This window comes from Elaeis guineensis, chromosome 14 (genome assembly GCF_000442705.2).
Source record: "Elaeis guineensis isolate ETL-2024a chromosome 14, EG11, whole genome shotgun sequence".
NCBI lineage: Eukaryota > Viridiplantae > Streptophyta > Magnoliopsida > Arecales > Arecaceae > Elaeis > Elaeis guineensis.
Window position 1 is genome coordinate 48,134,699 of NC_026006.2, and position 19,752 is coordinate 48,154,450.

Here is a 19,752-nt window from a genome sequence, read left to right on the forward strand (position 1 = left end):
TGAAAATGGCGTTCTTAAATGGATATCTTGAGGAAGATATCTATATGGAACAGCCGCTTAGTTTCACATCTAGTGATGATGATCACAAGATCTGCAAGCTGCAAAGGTCCATTTATGGACTTAAGCAAGCATCTCAGAGCTGGAATACTCATTTCAATAATGTGATCAAAATGTTTGGTTTCATCAAGAATGAGGAGGAACCTTGTGTGTTCAAGAAGGTCAGTGGGAGCATAATTGTCTTCCTCGTACTATACGTAGATGACATCCTCCTAATTGGAAATGATATTTTCATGTTGACCTCAGTCAAGATATGGTTGTCTAAGGAGTTCTCTATAAAAGATCTAGGAGAGGCATCCTTTATACTGGGTATTAAGGTCTATAGAGATAGACCAAATAGGATGCTGGGACTTTCACAGAAGATGTACATAGAGGAGGTGCTAAAAAAGTTTAGCATGAAAAAATTCAAAAGAGGTTTAGTACCTTTTAGACATGGCATTCATCTCTCCAAGAAGATGTGCCCTAGCACACCTGAGGAGATTGAACGCATGAGCAAGATCCCTTATGCTTCGGCAATAGGGAGCCTCATGTATGCCATGCTATATACACGACCTGATATAGCCCATGCTGTGAGTGTCACAAGCATGTATCAGTCGAATCTAGGTGAAGAGCACTGGACTTCTGTGAAATATATCCTCAAGTACTTGAGAAGGACTAAGGATATAGTTCTAGTCTTTGGGAATGGAGAACTCCAGGTTCAGAGATTTACAGACTCAGACTTTATGTCTGATATAGATGATCGAAAGTCGACATCTGGGAGTCTGTTCATTTGCAATGGTGGTGCAGTTAGCTGGAAGAGTTCCAAGCAGATGGTGATTGTTGATTCCACCATGGAAGCAGAGTATATTGCTACATCGAAAGCTGCGAAGGAGGTATTCTGGTACAAAAAATTTACCGCAGAGCTTGGAGTGATGTCAATAGATGCCGTCCCTCTTTACTGCGACAATAATGACACCATAGTCCTGGCTAAGGAGCCAAGGTCTCACCAGAAGTCCAAGCATATCGAGCGGTGATTCCATCTGATCCGTGATTACCTCGAAAAAGATTATGTTGAGGTTAAGAGAGTCGACTCCACAGACAATGTGGCAGATCCACTGACAAAGCCATTAGGCCAGCAGAAGATCGAAGCCCACTTTGAGAAGATGGGACTTAGATATGTAGCCAATTGGTATTAGGTCAAGTGAGAGTTTGTTAGATGTGTGCCCTAGATACCAGATTGGTTGACAGATTCATGTACAAATCTAAGGACAAATTTATAATTTTGACTATAAATGAATAAAAGGGTTATTCTACTATCACATTGTGTACATTATGTTTGTGATACATCCTTTGAGTTAGTAAAAATGTTAATTCATATTTTCAAGAGTTAAAAATTTAAGGCATGAATTTACATAACTAACTCATAAACAGCTCCTGACCATAAGATCATCATAAGGATGGTGATCGATCCCAAAGATTGGTGTACGATCGCTTACTTAGGATAGATGTGTCTTGAGTGTACGATATGGAGACACCAGAGCGAAAGTACAGGTATTTATTGAGAATAAGAGTACTGAGCGTGACCACCTCGAGCAGTCATAAGGAAGTCTACCTTCTCGTCGATGACTAGCTTGATGCTACAGCTGTGTGTCTAGTAATTTGACCTAAGGTACATCGACAGTTCATCTTGAGTGTGTTATAATTTGACTACGCCATAACTCGATCTCCTAGCCATTCGGAATCCTGAGGTATATGTTGGCTGTAGCATATTCATTGTAGGAACCAAATCGCACCAAGATGGGATCTATCAACCTCGGTAGATGAGAGGAGTAGTCCTATGATGATCGAAAGATCGAGTCCTTAAGCCCATGGCCATGGCAGAGTGAAATAATGGAAAAGAATTTTCATTGGGGTTTTACATCAGACTCGGATCGATCGATTGATTCATATGACTGATGTTGGGTTTGACGAGTTCACCTTAACCCTAATTCAGTTGGGACTTATGATAGAAGAACTCCATCACACAGGTAGCTGCACCGAGAGGTTCGTCTTCATTTCTGATGGGTTGTCACCATATACTGCTAGGTGTCACTGATGGATTTTGGGAGCAATTAGAATGATCTTGATGATCGATCATTCTAATTGTCTGAATCAGAAGAGTTCTGGTCCATCGAAAGGAGTTTCGATGATGTCGATGATGAGATTATGACATATCTCATTACTATACGAAAATGATCCTAACTGGGTCACACAAATAAGAGTTAGGGTCTGGATGTCATCAATTGAGCTAACCCAGTTCGATTGATTTGGATTAGATCCAATTAGGTTCAAAAAAATCATGCTAGCACTCGATTGAGCCTAACTTTCTCCTTGTATAATCTTTTCTATCTCGACTGAGCCAAATATGATTTGACTCACCCAGAGAATCTTGAGAAGGTTTCTCTCAATCTGACTGGAGCCAGTCCAGCTCAGAAAAGTTTTGTCTTAATTCATGAGATGAATTTAAGACAAGCACATGCCAATTCCTGTCACCTACCATTTCCATTTTAGGACATCGATCAAACGTTGACTTATGGATCTTGAACTGAAGGCCACTTGGCAAGAGGTCATTAGAGAGTTTTTGTAGAGTGTCCACCTACCAAATTAGGACTCAAAGTGGGTGCCAAGATCAGATTGGGCGTGCGTCCCAAGTGGATAAGGATAGAGTTCCATGAGATATGGACTCTGATTCCTTGATCGACTCAAACTGTTGGGCGCCAATCTCACCGTGCTTATCCAGTGTTGGTGCCAACAGTAGGAGAAATTATGGGGATTCTTATCTGATATGATCAGATGACATCACTCCATCAATCAGAATTTTTTCAAAATTAATTGAAATTTTTTGATTGGTCGAATGATGTGGCACTGCATGGTGCAGCAGGGTCTATTTAAACCCTGTCTGCACCTAGGGTTTAGAGATTCTGCTCAATACTCAGCAAAAATGAGATTCTCCTCCACTTCTTCATGTCCTCTCTACTCCTCTCTCTCCCCTCTTCACATTCAAGAAGTTGGGCATCCATCTGATACTTGTCCAAGGCGTGGTGGCTTCGTAATCAGAAGGCTACAGAGATTTGTCGAGAAGCTGCTACTCCAGCTTCAGAAGATCTTTTGAAGATCTTCCAGATCAGATTCAGATCTGATTTTTGGAGCAAAGATTCATGAGAAAAAGTCAATCCAGATCCTGCTCAAGTGGATACCGGTAGAGGCCAGGCGACTGCGTGGCTATTTTAAAACCTCGGGCATTGCTGTGACATCTACAGGGTAATCTAGTTACCCTAGAGGTATTTTTCTATTCCTCATGATTTTAGATTTAATTTTAGATTAAATATCAGATAATAAGAATAAGATCTAATAGATCTTAGATCTGAAATATCGTAGGATAATTTTGTTTTGAAATATTCTGTCCTAGATCTCATTAGATCTGGAAGATCCTACAGGAAAAAAAGATGATTTTTCCTTCAGATCATTTATTCTCGACTTATCTTTTCTTCTCATCTATTTGGAAAGCTGCTTGTTCCTTGCTTGGGGTACTTCACCCATGGTCTTTCTTTAAGGATCTATGTCTTTCACGGAGAAGAAGGATCTTCTCAAAATCTTTGCAACCAATTATTTTGATGCTCTACTCTGCCTTCATTTGTGTCTATTGGAACAAAAAGAATCAAAGAATTGTTCTCAACCAAAGTTCATTGATCTACGCCACTGCTATGAAAGGACTCACCTTGTTCAACGAATGGTCTATCCTATATAATCATAAGCTACTACCTCCTTTTGGAAAAATTTGGGACAAGGTGAGAAATGTTTCAACTGCGTTACAAAATATTTAGGTTTTGTGTAAGTAGACTCATGAAGAAGACCATCTGGAGCCAAGTACAATACTTATTTCTCTCTCTCAATTGTATAGAGGAATATTGTTTTATGTTTCCGGTTTACAAGTTGAGTTGGGGGTTTGGAACTTACTTTTGCGAACACCCCACTTCTTTCGTAATTAGCTAAGTTCATAATAAATTCTGGTGGAAGCATGAGGTTTCTTCCATTTTCATCCAAAAAAAAAAACCTTTGGCTTGGTGTAGGATATAATTAGGATTGAACAATTGCTAGATCCGGATCTAGAATTTCTTTATTTGTCATATCAGTAAATTTACAGATCACATGCAATCTTGTGACACTAAACGACAAATGCGTTGAGCTTCATCTATCTGATTTTCTATTTTTGCATAAGTTTTCAACCTTTGTGACCAAATTTTCACAAGCTGAACTTCACTGACTTGATTGCTAGCATTCTAAAACTTCATAATAAAAAAAAACATTTTTTTTCTAATAATTTTTTGTTATTATAATAATATATATTATGAATATTATTTGTTGTTATAATAATATATCTAATTTATAATGATAAAATTATTTCATAGTGACGTAATTAATATAGTAATTATTGTTATAATAATTTAACATTAGATAGTAATAATTTGATAAGATCGTTACTTTCTATTATAATATAAAGGTTGTTTGATAGTTATTGTAGGATAATAGCAGAAAAGCAGTGCATTGTTTCCGACGGTGTAACTTTAGTGGATCATTTCCAGGATACAATGTCACTTTCAGCGTCATACAATCCAATAGCTGCAATTGTATTAACAGTTTCCAAATAAATAAAGTCAAATAGAAACAATTTTCGCAACTGTAACCTCAGTTGCACTATTTCTAATTGCAACCTGTGTTTGAGTTACACCCAACAGAGGCGTACGCATAGAAACAACCGCCACAAAAAATAGAACAAAAAAATGGAGAGGAACTGTCATGCAATGTACACTCTAGATTTTACCTCCAGGATCTTTTATTCAGTATCTATGCCCAACATCAGAAACAGAGGTGCCAGTAACTAGGAATTCAGTTTCTCGTTTTCTTGGAGCTTATCGATTCACTAGTCACCCCCCAAGCCCCCACCCCGAAAAAAAAAAAACAAAAGAAAAGGCTAAAAGAGTGGCACGAAGACATCAATGCGTTCATGGCTTCTATCTTCCTTGAAAATACTCTATTAACTCTATTCTTTTTCCTCCTTCTGGATTAACCACAGAAGTGCCAAAGCTTGTAAGAAACCATCACTGGTAACATTTCCTCATAAAAGCAAATAAGGAAAAATTCTAGTGATAGTAGTATGCTCAATCAAATAGCTGTTCATGCATGATACTACTTAACAATGGTTAGAGCAACCAAAGTGGATGTTCAAATAATTAATAAACATCTCCACCTTTCAATTGTTTTAGGTACATGAAGCAGAAGCACTGTCCGAAATCTTCAAATACAATATTTATATATTGATGGATATCAAATAAAATAAGCTAGGTTTAGAGAAAACAATCAAACTAAATGCCAAATGACATCTTCTAAAAAAGAATTAAGCTTATCTCTTTCCAGTGTCTCTTTAAATGCTTAACAACAACAAATGCAAATCTATCAAGAAGATTAATTCACATAAAGCCACTTGATCATTGAAGGTCTGCAAATATTTGAAAAGTTTTTCCAAGACGTACTATGTCGTTTCTCTTGATACTAGATTGAGAATAGCAAGAAGTTCAATGCTGAAATGATTAACAAGAAAGCTGTTTGTACCATGAACTCTCTTAATTCATCCTGAAGCTCAATTTTCTGCTCCTCTGACATAGCAAGAGAAACAGAATGAGAAAAAATGAATGAAAAATTCCAATGTACCTCCAGCTCCCACTTCACCTCTTAACCCTGAAAAATACTTGTGAGAATCATGAATTGGTTCATAATACTTTATGCGAACAGTGGTGCGTCCACCATCTCAGGAAGATGCCATTGGTTACCTTTAGAAACTGCTTTAGCGAGCATGGACAAAATGATCTCATACATGCCACCAGATTCCTTCAATGGGAACAAGAATGTGAGGGAACTCAAATGACTGCACTCACTAATTTCTATTTCATTTGAGAGAGTGAGAGAGAGAGGATTGTACCTTGAAAGGACTGGAATGACATTAAAGAGTAGATGGTCTTCTAAAGCAAGCAAAGGAAGGAAACAATGTGCTGAAGTTGCTCCTCGTCACAGATACTATTTCCATATTGGGGATGCGTGAGACCAGGTACCAATACGGTCCTCCTCTCTTATACTGTCTCTCTAGGTTGGGGCACCCTTCAATTACCAGATGCTGAAGGCCTGGGAGTCGTTGTTGAAGACCTTCGGGGAGTGATGACAGCTGAGGGCAGTGACCAATTTGCAAATGCCGGAGTGCCGTGAGGCCCTGCAACCCTTGTGGCAGAGATGACAATTTGTGGCAACTGCTGATGCCCAGAGACTTGAGTGCAGCAAGCTGTCCCAGCCCTTGTGGCAAAGAATTCAAGCCAGGAAGCCCACTGATATATATACTCGTGAGTGCTGTTAGGTGCCCCAGATCTACCGGCAAGAAAGTCAAGCTTGGGCAACCTGAAATATCAAAATTCTCAAGAGCAGTGGCGTGTCGCAGGCCTTCTGTCAAGGAATTCAATTTGGGGCAAAAGCCAACATATAATGATTTGAGGGATGCAGGCAACTCCGGCAATTCCAGAAGACTATCACAATGTAATATATCCAGATCTTCCAGGTTTGGTAGGAGCTCTTCATGCCCGGATGATGATGAGGATAATGGCAAAGGTGATGGGCCAACCAAATTGTTGCAACCATAGAGACTTAACTTCCTCAGTGAGTTCAAGCCACGGAACTCTGCCTCCGGCCAGTATACCAGATCTTCGCAACACTGAATCTCTAAAGATAGGAGAGAACCAAGGTTCTTCCAAATTGCCAAGGGTGATGATGACTGCCGTGATGGTGAAAAAAACCAATTGCAGCATTCAATCTCCAAATAATGCAGGGATGTGCTTAGCCCTCTCGTCTCCTCTTCCTCTTCCAGTACCGGTGCCAGATTCTCGGATGCGGTGATAATTAAATTTTCAAGAGATCTGAAATATCTTAAAGACATTTTTTTCTGAGCTAGAGGAGCCGACTCTGCACCATCGCTCGTTTCATAGACTTTAATGCTAAGGGAAGACAGTGTGGTCAGACTACAGACCGAGCCCAACTGCATGTCAGTTCCTTCCATTTCTAAACTTTTGAGAGATGGTAACTCCGGCATGGTCATCAAATTTGGGCAATGAATGATCTCAAGCTCAGCAAGGTGAGGGAAAATCAGCGTGACCTCTGCAGTTCCTTCATACTCTGACCACTTCTCCAAGCTCTGCATCCTGAGCAACACCAGTCTCTTTAGTGATGGGAATGCTTGCACTGTGTCATTGCTTGCATTGCCATAGATGGTACTGCTGCAGATGTGTTTGATGCTATCCATCTTAGTCAGGTAGAGAAATTTCAGAAAACGTAGCTGCCATAAAGGTGGGAGATGTTTGCAACCCATGCAAACTCCCAAATGAATTTCAACTAAATTTTGCAGCAATGGTGAGTCCATCCATGTTGGAAAGCTGGCACCACTATAGCGCCATATTGCCAGCAGCTTTAAGCCACCATGAGGTCTAAGGGCTTCCAGAACCTCTTTAGCATTTTCTGCAGGCAAAACATCATCTTCATCACAATGATGGGCACTTGCTGCATAATAATAGAAGGGATTCCACTCAATCATATCCCAGCATAATATTAATGAGCGAAGGTTATGTTTGGAACTAAGATTAGCATATTCAGCATCTGCTGCATCCCTCACATTCCTCAGGTTATACAGCTCTAAAAGGCCACCGAGATTTAAGCTATTCAATTCACCTATATGCCTTCCAGAATCATTGCCTACAATGTACTTCGTCAATGTTCGCAGGTTGCTCAATTGCCCTATACCTGCTGGCAGCTGCTTCAGACGAGGACATCTGTCAATATAGAGATGCCTCAGGTTGCTCATATTTCTCAAGCCATCAGGTAGCTTATATAGACTCCAGCAGTTGGAGAGTTTTAAAATCTGTAGGTTGAGAAGTGTGCTGGCGGCTTCAGGTATTGCTTCTATTGGAGTTCTGGAGAGGTCCAGATACCTTAGGTGTTTCAGAAATCCAATTGAAATAGGCAATCGTCTAATAACAGTATTTTGTAGGCCTAATGCTCTCAAGGACCTAGGCTTTGATGAATCTGCGGTCACTATAATACCCATATTAGCTAACAAGGTCAGGAGAGTGCGAATATTGGGAGAATTATTCAAGGTCCTATGAATGTCCAATTTGAAATTCTCAGATATACACAAGTGACGGGTTTTCCTAGATACATCTTCCAACCCAGCAGGGTCCTGTATGCTAAGGCATTCATTCCCCATAATGGATCGTGCCAGGTCGTGCATAAGGTCATGCATCTTGCATGTTGTTATGCAATAAAGTTCATGCCTATCTGTGCTATCATCGTCCTCCTCAACTTCCTTGATATCCTGAAAGAAGGATCTCGAAGCCAACTCATTAAAAATCTCGTTCCCTTTGTCCTCCAGCTCCTTTCTTCCATCAGATGGAATGAACCCATTAGCCATCCATAGTTGAATCAACAGATCCTTTTCCATCTCATAATCCTTTGGAAATATGGCACAAAAAGCAAAGCATTGTTTTAAATGGGAAGGCAAATGACTGTAGCTCAATCTTAGCGCTGGTAAAATCGCGTCTTCACCAACCTGCATATCCCAAATCTCACTATCCCTCACGAACAACCATTCCCTTTCCTGGCTCTTGGAATACAATAAGCCCCCCATTGTCTTCACTGCTAAAGGCAGTCCACCACATTTCTTGACAATCTCCTTGCCAATATTTACGAGATTCTGAGGCTCTTCTCCTCCCTCTTCAAATGCTCTCTTCCTAAACAATGTCCAGGAATCATCTTCAGTCAAATATGGTAGCTGATAGGTGGCGAGTGCACCCATCATCGACGATACCCGCTCACTTCTTGTTGTCACAATGATCCTACTCCCTACTCCACCAGTTCTTAGTAAAGTTTTTAACTCATCCCACTTTTCCCGATCCTCGTTCCAAACATCATCTAATACAAGTAAGTACCTTTTTCCACTTACAACTTCTCGAAGGCGGCGTTGTAACAACTCCATGTTTGATAGCTCACACTCAGTACCTGTCGCTGAAGCTATTATTGCCTTGGCAAGTTTTGCAACATTGAAGACATCCGACACAAAGACCCACATGAGCGGCTGGAAATGCTTCTCCACCCTCTCATCTTTGTAAATCAATTGGGCCAGTGTAGTCTTACCCAGACCCCCCATACCAACTATGGAAAGGACTGCAATATTCTGGTTGGGAACATGATCAAGTAACAACTTCACTATTTTTTGTTTATCTTCCTCTCTACCAATGACATATGACTCATCAACATAGGAGTGGGTTTGCGGTCTATCCCTGAGTTGTGGTTGTGTTTTGACCATGAAATGAAATTTATTTCCTTCATCTACTATTTTATCGATTTTCTCAACAATATCATTCAACTTCTGCCCTATCTTGAAACGAAACCACAGTGAATTATCAAAAGAAAAGAAGCTGCGCACCTTTTTCGACGTATCGACCTGAATCTCTGCCTCCCGCCGCATTGCTTCCAAATTGAACTCATCCAGGATGTCGTCTGCTTCGTAGGCTGCGTCCTTCAGATCTGCCAACCATCTCGTCACACCCGCTTCCTTGACTTGCCGCTCCTCTGCATCGCCAAGTTTGTCATGGATTGCCAACAGCATTCTTTCCAGCTTTTCTAGCTTGTCATGGATGCCCCACATCGCTCCAAACCGACGAAGAACATAATCTTTTGCCTTCTCCATCACCACTGGTACCAAGGCTGAGAGAAGTACGTCAGCCATTACCCTTACCGAGAGAGAATAGTCTATGATCGATTTGTGAAGAGGAAAATAATCTCTGGTCGATTTATAAGCAAGGGTTGATTAAGCACAAAGAAATAAAGAAAGATTCTCTAAATTTTCTTTACTTTTTGGATCTGATTCATTGCCTCTCCTTTTTCTTTTCTTTTTGTCACGCCCCGAACCCAACACCCGGGTCGGATACGTGATGGCCGCACACTCCTTAGAGCAAGTCCTAAAGAATATGCAAGGCCAAATTAAATCACTACAACCTTAACATCCATAACAATTAATTTCAATAATAATTCATAAAATCTTGCATAATTATAATTAACATTCCTTCAATCCTCTGATCATGTATCAACGGTACTCTATCTATGTATCCGCTCACTCACAAATCCATACCATAGCCAACCATGGACATCTTGTAACTCTGAGAAGAAAAAAAAAATGAAGGGGTGTGAGCTTTACAGCCCAGTAAGAATTCCCATATCACACCAATATAATAATATAATCTAAAAATAATGATAGGCAATAACACGTAAAAGTCGATGTTCACTGTCCAGAATACTGCAAACATTTATAGATTATCTGTTTTATCAAAAGAGATGCATCATCATATGTTAAATAAGTGAAACAATTTTATTCAACGATTGTTTCATGTCTTATCTTTTCATTTTCTTCTATTATCACATCATCTGTAATCCTTTTCTTTTTCGCTTTAGCTTTAGCTTTGGCTTTGGCTTTGGACTACCAGGATCATGCGACGATCTTTTATTCGGATCGATTTCTGTGATCTTCCTCGGATCAAAATATTCATGATCTTTCTCGAATCAAAGTGGCCATGATCTTTCTCGGATCAAATCATTCATGATCTTTCTCGGATCAGATTCTTCATGATCTTTCTCGGATCATATTCTTCCACACATAAGCCTGTGGGGGCTGTCCCAGGCATAAGTTCCTGGCAAGCTATTCCACATGACAAGGCCAGTCCAAACCATATTTTTTTTTCTCTTTATATTTTCATGAAACTATAATATTTGACTTCATTAATCAATTCAAATTTTGCAGTGTAATATTTCATACCCATATAATCATGCCATCAATCGCTGATACATATGTATTGATATAACATACTCATGCTCAAAATCACATAAATAAATAACAGTGTCTCAGATATAACAAATTCATCGATCTCAAATCCAACGATGCAAAACCAACGATGCAAGACCAACAGTAAAATAGCACATATATAATAGTGATCATGTACAGAGATTCTTACCTTTATCGGTGACTGATCCAAACACAAAAATCAATATTTTTTTTTGATTTATAAATTTCTCTAACAAGATATTCCACTTGATATCTTATGCAGACAATCGTATCTCTTCATGACCCTGATCAATATAAAAATCATATATAGAGAAAATTACCGATAATCGATCCTAATAACACAGATCGAGGATCTCTCTTAGGATTAATCAAAATTAGGATTTATCTAATTATCTAGATCCTCCACTGATCCATAAGACTTTTAGAGAGAGAAAATCCCTGAAGAGAGAGCAAATTCTAGAGAGAGAAAGTAGAGAGAGAAAGTGGAGAGAGAATCTTCGTATTTTTTTCGATGAGGCAATCATGATCAAGATCATCAAAGGTCCTATCAGGGTGACTCAATATGAATCAAGTGTTACAAATTTCGAATATGATCAGACTGGGATCAGATCTACCGCACGAATTTCGGAGCAACCTCAGATCATCTTATTTTTATTTCAAATTTATCCTAGGGTTTGTGATGTAATCAGAGAGAGAGTAGAAAGATTCTAGAGAGATAAAATCCACAAAAAGAGAGAAAAATCTAGAGAGAAAAATCTAGAGAGAGAAAATAGAGAGAGAATCTAGAGAGAGAAATTGGAGAGAGAAGGTAGAGAGAGGAGAGAGAGAAAATTTTTCTCTTTTCTTTTCTTTTTTTTTTATTTTATTTTTTATTTTCCTCTTTCTTTTTTTTTTCTTTTCTTTTCTTTTTCCTTTTTCTTTTCTTTTTCTTTTTCCTTTTTCTTTTTCCTTTTTCTTTTCTTCTTCTTCTTCCTTCTTCTTTTCCCGTGGGTTCCGTTATGCCAAAACAGGGGACCGTGAGGTCCCCTCGTTGGTTGGCCGGGCTCCGACGAGAGGGTGACTTGGCCGGAGGTCCAGCAACGGCGGGCGACCATGCAAGCTGGCCGGCGACCAGGTTTGGCCGGCGAGCTTTCTCCCCTTTTTTTTTTTTCGAAAAACAGGGGATCCGTCCCCTTTCTTCATGATTTCCGACCATTGGCCGATCACCGACGGTCGAGATTTTCAGGGAAGGAAGAGAGGGAGATGGGGGTTCGGTCTCGGGGATGGGACGCCGCAACCGGCGGCGCCGGTGGCCGAAAAAGAGAAGAGAGGACCCGGCCAAAACAGAGCAAAACAGGGATTACTATCTTCAAGGATTTTCCGACGATCCTGACGGCCGACGAGGAGTTTAAAAACATGGAAAGAAAGAGAAGAGGGAGAGGAAGAAAGATTGAACCCTTACCTGAAGTCCGGTGACCTCTTCGACCTTCAATTTCCGACGAACACAAGAAGAGGTTGCCGCAGCCTCTACGGAGAAAAGGAGAGAAATCGGGCTCGAAGATCACCGGTGGAGGGTCTTGAGAGAGGGAGAGGCTTATTTATAGGGATCCCTAGGGCTCGGGTGATCCTAAGACTCCCCTTCCCTCTGGGATTCACTGGAGAAGAAGACTCCCTTCGGGAGTCTCCTTCCGCTCTGTTTTTTTTTTTTTTTTTTTTTTTTTGTTTGGGTTTTGGGCTTGGTCCTGGGCCGGGATGTTACATTCTCCCCCCTTCAAATAATTTCGTCCTCGAAATTAAGTTGTGTTGTTTGAGATATCTAAACTTTCTTGGCATTATCTACAATGAAGCAACCTACTAACAAAAATTATCCGACTATGATCAGATTAGATCAAAATTTATAGTATCCTTTCATTATCAATAAAATCCTTCCTTATTTGCAACTAATATATTCCATCATATTATCTTTTGATTTAAAGGATCAATATTTCTAATCAATTCAGACCATCACGCTTTTGCTGCGCACTCTGATCTCAACTCACCAAATTATATAAGTCTATCAAAGATAAAGATATCCTTATATGTTAGATCAATCCAGGATAGATCTAACCTTCAAATTTCATATAAGACTTAGGGCAAAATTTTAAGTTTCTTTATCTTTACTACCTTCGGGTATAGCATATAAAAATTAAATCTTGATCCACTTTCTATGTTTGAAATCATTGCATAAGTTTCATCTTAATATCTATTGATTCGAAATCTAAATATTGAATCTTCTCTTTTATATCTATCATATTCCTCATGATTATAACCTAAGTTCAGATATCACTAGAATTATAATTCTGAATAATTATAACCTTAAACTCAAATACCACTTAAATCATATTTCCTAGTGATCATAACCTAAACTCTAATATCATTCTATCATACCTTTAATGATCAAAATCTTAAACTCCGATATTATCAATCATACTCTAGTGATTATAATCCCAAAGTTTTGATATCACTTATATGACAATCCCTAATGACCTTAAACTTGGGTTCTAGTACTGTTCTGTCATATCCTAATCACTTGTATCATTGTCTCCGAATAAACGTAACCTAAGCTCTAAGCTCAAATGCCACTCTGTCACATCTTACTGATCTTACATAAAGTTTTAATATCTCTTCATAATCTCTAGTGATCTTAAACCTAAGCTCTGATATTATTCTATCTCATCCTAATCATTTATATCGTAATCTCCAATGATCATAACCTAAGTTCTAATATCACTCTATAATATTCTAATCACTTATATCATAATCCCTAATGATCATAACCTATGCTCTGATACCATTCTGTCACGCCCCGAACCCAACACCCGGGTCGGATACGTGATGGCCGCACACTCCTTAGAGCAAGTCCTAAAGAATATGCAAGGCCAAATTAAATCACTACAACCTTAACATCCATAACAATTAATTTCAATAATAATTCATAAAATCTTGCATAATTACAATTAACATTCCTTCAATCCTCTGATCATGTATCAAGGGTACTCTATCTATGTATCCGCTCACTCACAAATCCATACCATAGCCAACCATGGACATCTTGTAACTCTGAGAAGAAAAAGAAAATGAAGGGGTGTGAGCTTTACAGCCCAGTAAGAATTCCCATATCACACCAATATAATAATATAATCTAAAAATAATGATAGGCAATAACACGTAAAAGTCGATGTTCACTGTCCAGAATACTGCAAACATTTATAGATTATCTGTTTTATCAAAAGAGATGCATCATCATATGTTAAATAAGTGAAACAATTTTATTCAACGATTGTTTCATGTCTTATCTTTTCATTTTCTTCTATTATCACATCATCTGTAATCCTTTTCTTTTTCGCTTTAGCTTTAGCTTTGGCTTTGGCTTTGGACTACCAGGATCATGCGACGATCTTTTATTCGGATCGATTTCTGTGATCTTCCTCGGATCAAAATATTCATGATCTTTCTCGGATCAAAGTGGCCATGATCTTTCTCGGATCAAATCATTCATGATCTTTCTCGGATCAGATTCTTCATGATCTTTCTCGGATCATATTCTTCCACACATAAGCCTGTGGGGGCTGTCCCAGGCATAAGTTCCTGGCAAGCTATTCCACATGACAAGGCCAGTCCAAACCATATTTTTCTTTCTCTTTATATTTTCATGAAACTATAATATTTGACTTCATTAATCAATTCAAATTTTGCAGTGTAATATTTCATACCCATATAATCATGCCATCAATCGCTGATACATATGTATTGATATAACATACTCATGCTCAAAATCACATAAATAAATAACAGTGTCTCAGATATAACAAATTCATCGATCTCAAATCCAACGATGCAAAACCAACGATGCAAGACCAACAGTAAAATAGCACATATATAATAGTGATCATGTACAGAGATTCTTACCTTTACCGGTGACTGATCCAAACACAAAAATCAATATTCTTCTTTGATTTATAAATTTCTCTAACAAGATATTCCACTTGATATCTTATGCAGACAATCGTATCTCTTCATGACCCTGATCAATATAAAAATCATATATAGAGAAAATTACCGATAATCGATCCTAATAACACAGATCGAGGATCTCTCTTAGGATTAATCAAAATTAGGATTTATCTAATTATCTAGATCCTCCACTGATCCATAAGACTTTTAGAGAGAGAAAATCCCTGAAGAGAGAGCAAATTCTAGAGAGAGAAAGTAGAGAGAGAAAGTGGAGAGAGAATCTTCGTATTTTTTTCGATGAGGCAATCATGATCAAGATCATCAAAGGTCCTATCAGGGTGACTCAATATGAATCAAGTGTTACAAATTTCGAATATGATCAGACTGGGATCAGATCTACCGCACGAATTTCGGAGCAACCTCAGATCATCTTATTTTTATTTCAAATTTATCCTAGGGTTTGTGATGTAATCAGAGAGAGAGTAGAAAGATTCTAGAGAGATAAAATCCACAAAAAGAGAGAAAAATCTAGAGAGAAAAATCTAGAGAGAGAAAATAGAGAGAGAATCTAGAGAGAGAAATTGGAGAGAGAAGGTAGAGAGAGGAGAGAGAGAAAAATTTTCTCTTTTCTTTTTTTTTTTATTTTATTTTATTTTTTATTTTCCTCTTTCTTTATTTTTTTCTTTTCTTTTCTTTTTCCTTTTTCTTTTCTTTTTCTTTTTCCTTTTTCTTTTTCCTTTTTCTTTTCTTCTTCTTCTTCCTTCTTCTTTTCCCATGGGTTCCATTATGCCAAAACAGGGGACCGTGAGGTCCCCTCGTTGGTTGGCCGGGCTCCGACGAGAGGGTGACTTGGCCGAAGGTCCAGCAACGGCGGCCGACCATGCAAGCTGGCCGGCGACCAGGTTTGGCCGGCGAGCTTTCTCCCCTTTTTTTTTTTTTCGAAAAACAGGGGATCCGTCCCCTTTCTTCATGATTTCCGGCCATTGACCGATCGCCGGCGGTCGAGATTTTCAGGGAAGGAAGAGAGGGAGATGGGGGTTCGGTCTCGGGGATGGGACGCCGCAACCGGCGGTGCCGGTGGCCGAAAAAGAGAAGAGAGGACCCGGCCAAAACAGAGCAAAACAGGGATTACTATCTTCAAGGATTTTCCGACGATCCTGACGGCCGACGAGGAGTTTAAAAACATGGAAAGAAAGAGAAGAGGGAGAGGAAGAAAGATTGAACCCTTACCTGAAGTCCGGTGACCTCTTCGACCTTCAATTTCCGACGAACACAAGAAGAGGTTGCCGCAGCCTCTACGGAGAAAAGGAGAGAAATCGGGCTCGAAGATCACCGGTGGAGGGTCTTGAGAGAGGGAGAGGCTTATTTATAGGGATCCCTAGGGCTCGGGTGATCCTAAGACTCCCCTTCCCTCTGGGATTCACTGGAGAAGAAGACTCCCTTCGGGAGTCTCCTTCCGCTCTGTTTTTTTTTTTTTTTTGTTTGGGTTTTGGGCTTGGTCCTGGGCCGGGATGTTACACTTTTTTTTTTTCCTTTTTTTTTAATCTGAATTGATGCTTCTCTTTTTTCTTTTGTTTTATTTTTTTAATATGATTCGGTGCCTCCCTGTTTCTTTTTAGCAACTTTTATGGAAGCTCAGACCTCCATGTTGTTAGGATTTGATGCCTCGAGATTCAGCCCACATTGAGCCCACAGTGAGGTTCGCGATGAAAAACGGAGTCCAACGAGACTAAGATCATCCGAAACAGAGCTCGGATAAAAAAGATACGAGCTTTTGAAGTCAGCACGAGACTCGAGGCGGCGGGCAGCAGCGGCGCGGCCGCAGGTGGCGGCGGGTAGGACGCGCGACCCAGGCGGGCGGGCGGTCCAGTCGGGGGCGCGGCCCAGGCGGGCGCGTAGCCCAGCCCCGGCGGGCCCGTGCGCAGGCGCGGCCCAGGCTGGCGGGCGGCCCAAGCAGGCGCGCGGCCCAGGCCTGCGCGTGCGGGCCGACCCAGGCCCAGGCAGCCTGCCTGGCCATTTACATCGGTCCACCATGGATCGGGCGGTCCACGACTGGGCCTGTGAACCGCGTGGACGTTTCTCACACATTTCACGCAGTCTACGGCACTATTCTGTGGACCGGAGCACGATCGAACGGCGTGGATGGCTCCCGATCTTGATCTGACGGTCCAGGGGTTATTTGGGTTGATTAAGGAGTCCTAATCATGGTCTAAATCGTGATTAAGACCTATAAAAGGCCCTGTACACAGAGAACAGTGGAGTGGTTCAGTTTTTCGCACCGTACGAGCCGTACGGAACCCGAAGAAGAGAGAGACAAGGAGCAGGAGGCTCCTGGACAGCGGTCGCCAGGCACTTCAGTGGTTCAGGGGGGTCTTCCAAGAGAGAGAGAGCTTTTGTGAGGAGAACTTCTAGTGAGAGAGAATTGGGTGTACAAGGGTTGAGGGTGCGATCTCCTCTTGTAAAATTTTTTTTTCATAGTGAAGTTTGCATGCCCCATGGAGGCGAGCCCTTTTGTGGCTGATCCACGTATTTTGATTGTTTTTCTTTTGTTTTGTTTCTTCTTTCTTCCTGCTACATCACGTGGTACTGAAAGGATCTTGGGAGGTGGTGTTCTGGCCAGACATCCACCCAACAAGTGGTATCAGAGCAAGGTGGTACAAGGATGCAGATTGCAGTGGTGGTGAGCAAGACTGAAGATGGAGAAGACAGGAACAATCAAGATGGAGATCAACAAGTTCGATGGTAAGAGCAATTTCTCCTTGTGGCAGGCAAGGGTGAAGGACGTGCTCATCCAACAGGGGTTGATCGATGCTCTCTTGTGCGATGAGAAACCGACCACCATGGAGGTGTGGGATTGGAAACGGCTACAGATGCAGGCGGTGAGTACCATCCTCATGTACCTGACGGATGAGGTGGTGATCCATGTGCTAAGCGAGACTTCCCCGACGGTGCTGTGGTCGAAGCTCGAGGAATTGTACATGGCGAAGTCTCTCACCAACACTCTTTTCCTCTGGAGGCAGTTTTACCAACTGCGAATGACTGAGGGACAGAGCATGTAGGAGCATTTGAGCCACTTCCAAAAGATCCTCACCGACCTCCTCAGCGTTGGCGAGAACGTTGAGGAGAAGACTAGGGCGCTGGTTTTGCTGGCGTCGCTTCCCCCTTCGTACAAGTCCTTGATGACTGCTCTTTTAATGGGGAAGAGCGCCATCAAGATAGATGAGGTCACCGCTGCGATACTCTAGAATGAGGTTCTCAGGAAGGAGAACCCAGCTTCGAGCTCTGGTGGCGATAGCTCAGCTTTGGTGGCTTCTGGAGGAGCAGGAGGCGGTAGACGGAGCGATAGGAGATCGCAACGAGGGCGGTCTAAGTCCAGGAGGGACTTGAGCAAAACCAGGTGTTACCGGTGTGAGGAGTTGGGGCATCTAGCCAGAGATTGTCCTCAACTCAAAAATCGGACGGTGGCTGCTGTAGCGACGGTCGACAGCGATTTAGATGGAGATATCTTGGAGATATCTGATGAGGTATCTACTTCTTCCTAGCAGTGGATATTAGATTCTGCATGCCCCTATCATGTATGTTGCAGAGAGGAGCAGCTTGACTCCTTGAAAAATAGTGAGGGCACTGTATATCTGCCGGATGGATCGAGCTGTGCGATCAGAGGCATTGGGATGGTCAGCTGGAGGACATATGATGGTGCAGTGAGGAGATTGGGGGAGGTCTGATACATACCTGATTTTAGGCGGAAACTTATCTCACTTAGCAGATTGGATTCAAGAGGCTACAAAACGGTAGCTGGTGGAGGAATCCTGAGGGTGTTACGCGGCGATAGGATTGTGCTGGAGGGGAAGAAGGAGAGCAGAGGACATTATTATCTAGTGGGGAGCCCAGTGCGAGGTGGAGCTTCGGGAGCCAGGTGGAGCCCAGAGCGAGGTGGAGCTCCAGGAGGCGGATCGGGCACGAGACAGGAGACTCGGGAGTACGAGAGGCGACGTCGCAAGGTGAGATTCCTATTGCTGCAGGACGATGCTCCGAGCAGGTCTCAGGTCAGGAGGAGCACAGCATACGATAGAGATGGGATCGAGCAGCCTGGCTCGACTCCCATATTTGCCGATCCATGATCAGCAGGCGATTGCCCCAGGGTATGGGGGCGAGGAGATCCAGAAGCTCTCAGAGTTTGGAAGAGGCCGAATATTGAGGCGAGGTGGAGATTGTTAGGATTTGATGCCTCAAGATTCAGCCCACATTGAGCCTACAGCAAAGTTTGCGGCAAAAAATGGAGTCCAACGAGATCAAGATCACCAGAAATGGAGCTCGAATGAAGGAGATACGAGCTTTTGAAGTCGGCATGAGACTTGAGGCAGCGGAGGACCGCCGGCGGGCAGCGGCGGTGCGGCCGTAGGCGGCGGCGCGCGGGACACACGACCCAGGCGCGCGGGACGTGCGACCCAGGCGGGCGGGCGGCCCAGGCAGGCGTGCAGCCCAGGCGGGCGCGCAGCCCAGGCAGGCGCGCAGCCCAGGCGAGCGCGCTGCCCAGGCCCACACGGGCCCGCGCGCAGGCGCGGCCCAGGCCCTCGCGCGCGGGCCGGCCCTGGCCTAGGCAGCCTGCCTGGCCCTTTACACTGGTCCATCATGGACCGGGCGGTCCACGGCTGGGCCTGTGAACCGTATGGGCGTTTCCCACGTGTTTCACGCGGTCCATGGCACTATTCCATGGATCGGAGCATGATCGAATGGCGTGGGTGGCTCCCAGTCTTGATCCGACGGTCCAGGGGTTA

The 19,752-nt window shown here is 42.0% G+C and overlaps 1 protein-coding gene across 3 annotated transcripts; it reads right to left on the bottom strand.

Annotated features, from left to right (window-relative positions):
- Positions 1-4,544: 4,544 nt before the first annotated feature.
- Positions 4,545-9,908, bottom strand: LOC105057814 (putative disease resistance protein RGA4). Of its 3 annotated transcripts, XR_012136922.1 has the most exons (3): positions 6,053-9,908; positions 5,904-5,961; positions 4,545-5,811 (listed from the first exon to the last, which is right to left on the bottom strand). XR_012136922.1 is itself a non-coding variant. In XM_073248841.1 (2 exons), exon 1 carries the CDS (start codon positions 9,890-9,892, stop codon positions 6,074-6,076), a length of 3,819 nt encoding a protein of 1,272 aa, XP_073104942.1. In that variant the 5' UTR covers positions 9,893-9,908; the 3' UTR covers positions 4,545-5,961; positions 6,053-6,073. The 3 variants fall into 3 exon arrangements, 1 of the variants encoding a protein (XP_073104942.1); XR_012136921.1 differs by having other exon boundaries at positions 5,904-9,908; XM_073248841.1 differs by having other exon boundaries at positions 4,545-5,961.
- Positions 9,909-19,752: the final 9,844 nt, after the last annotated feature.

Excerpts from the sequence above, each read along its gene's own strand:
- LOC105057814 (XM_073248841.1), bottom strand. The coding sequence starts at position 9,892 with ATGGCTGACGTACTTCTCTCAGCCTTGGTACCAGTGGTGATGGAGAAG.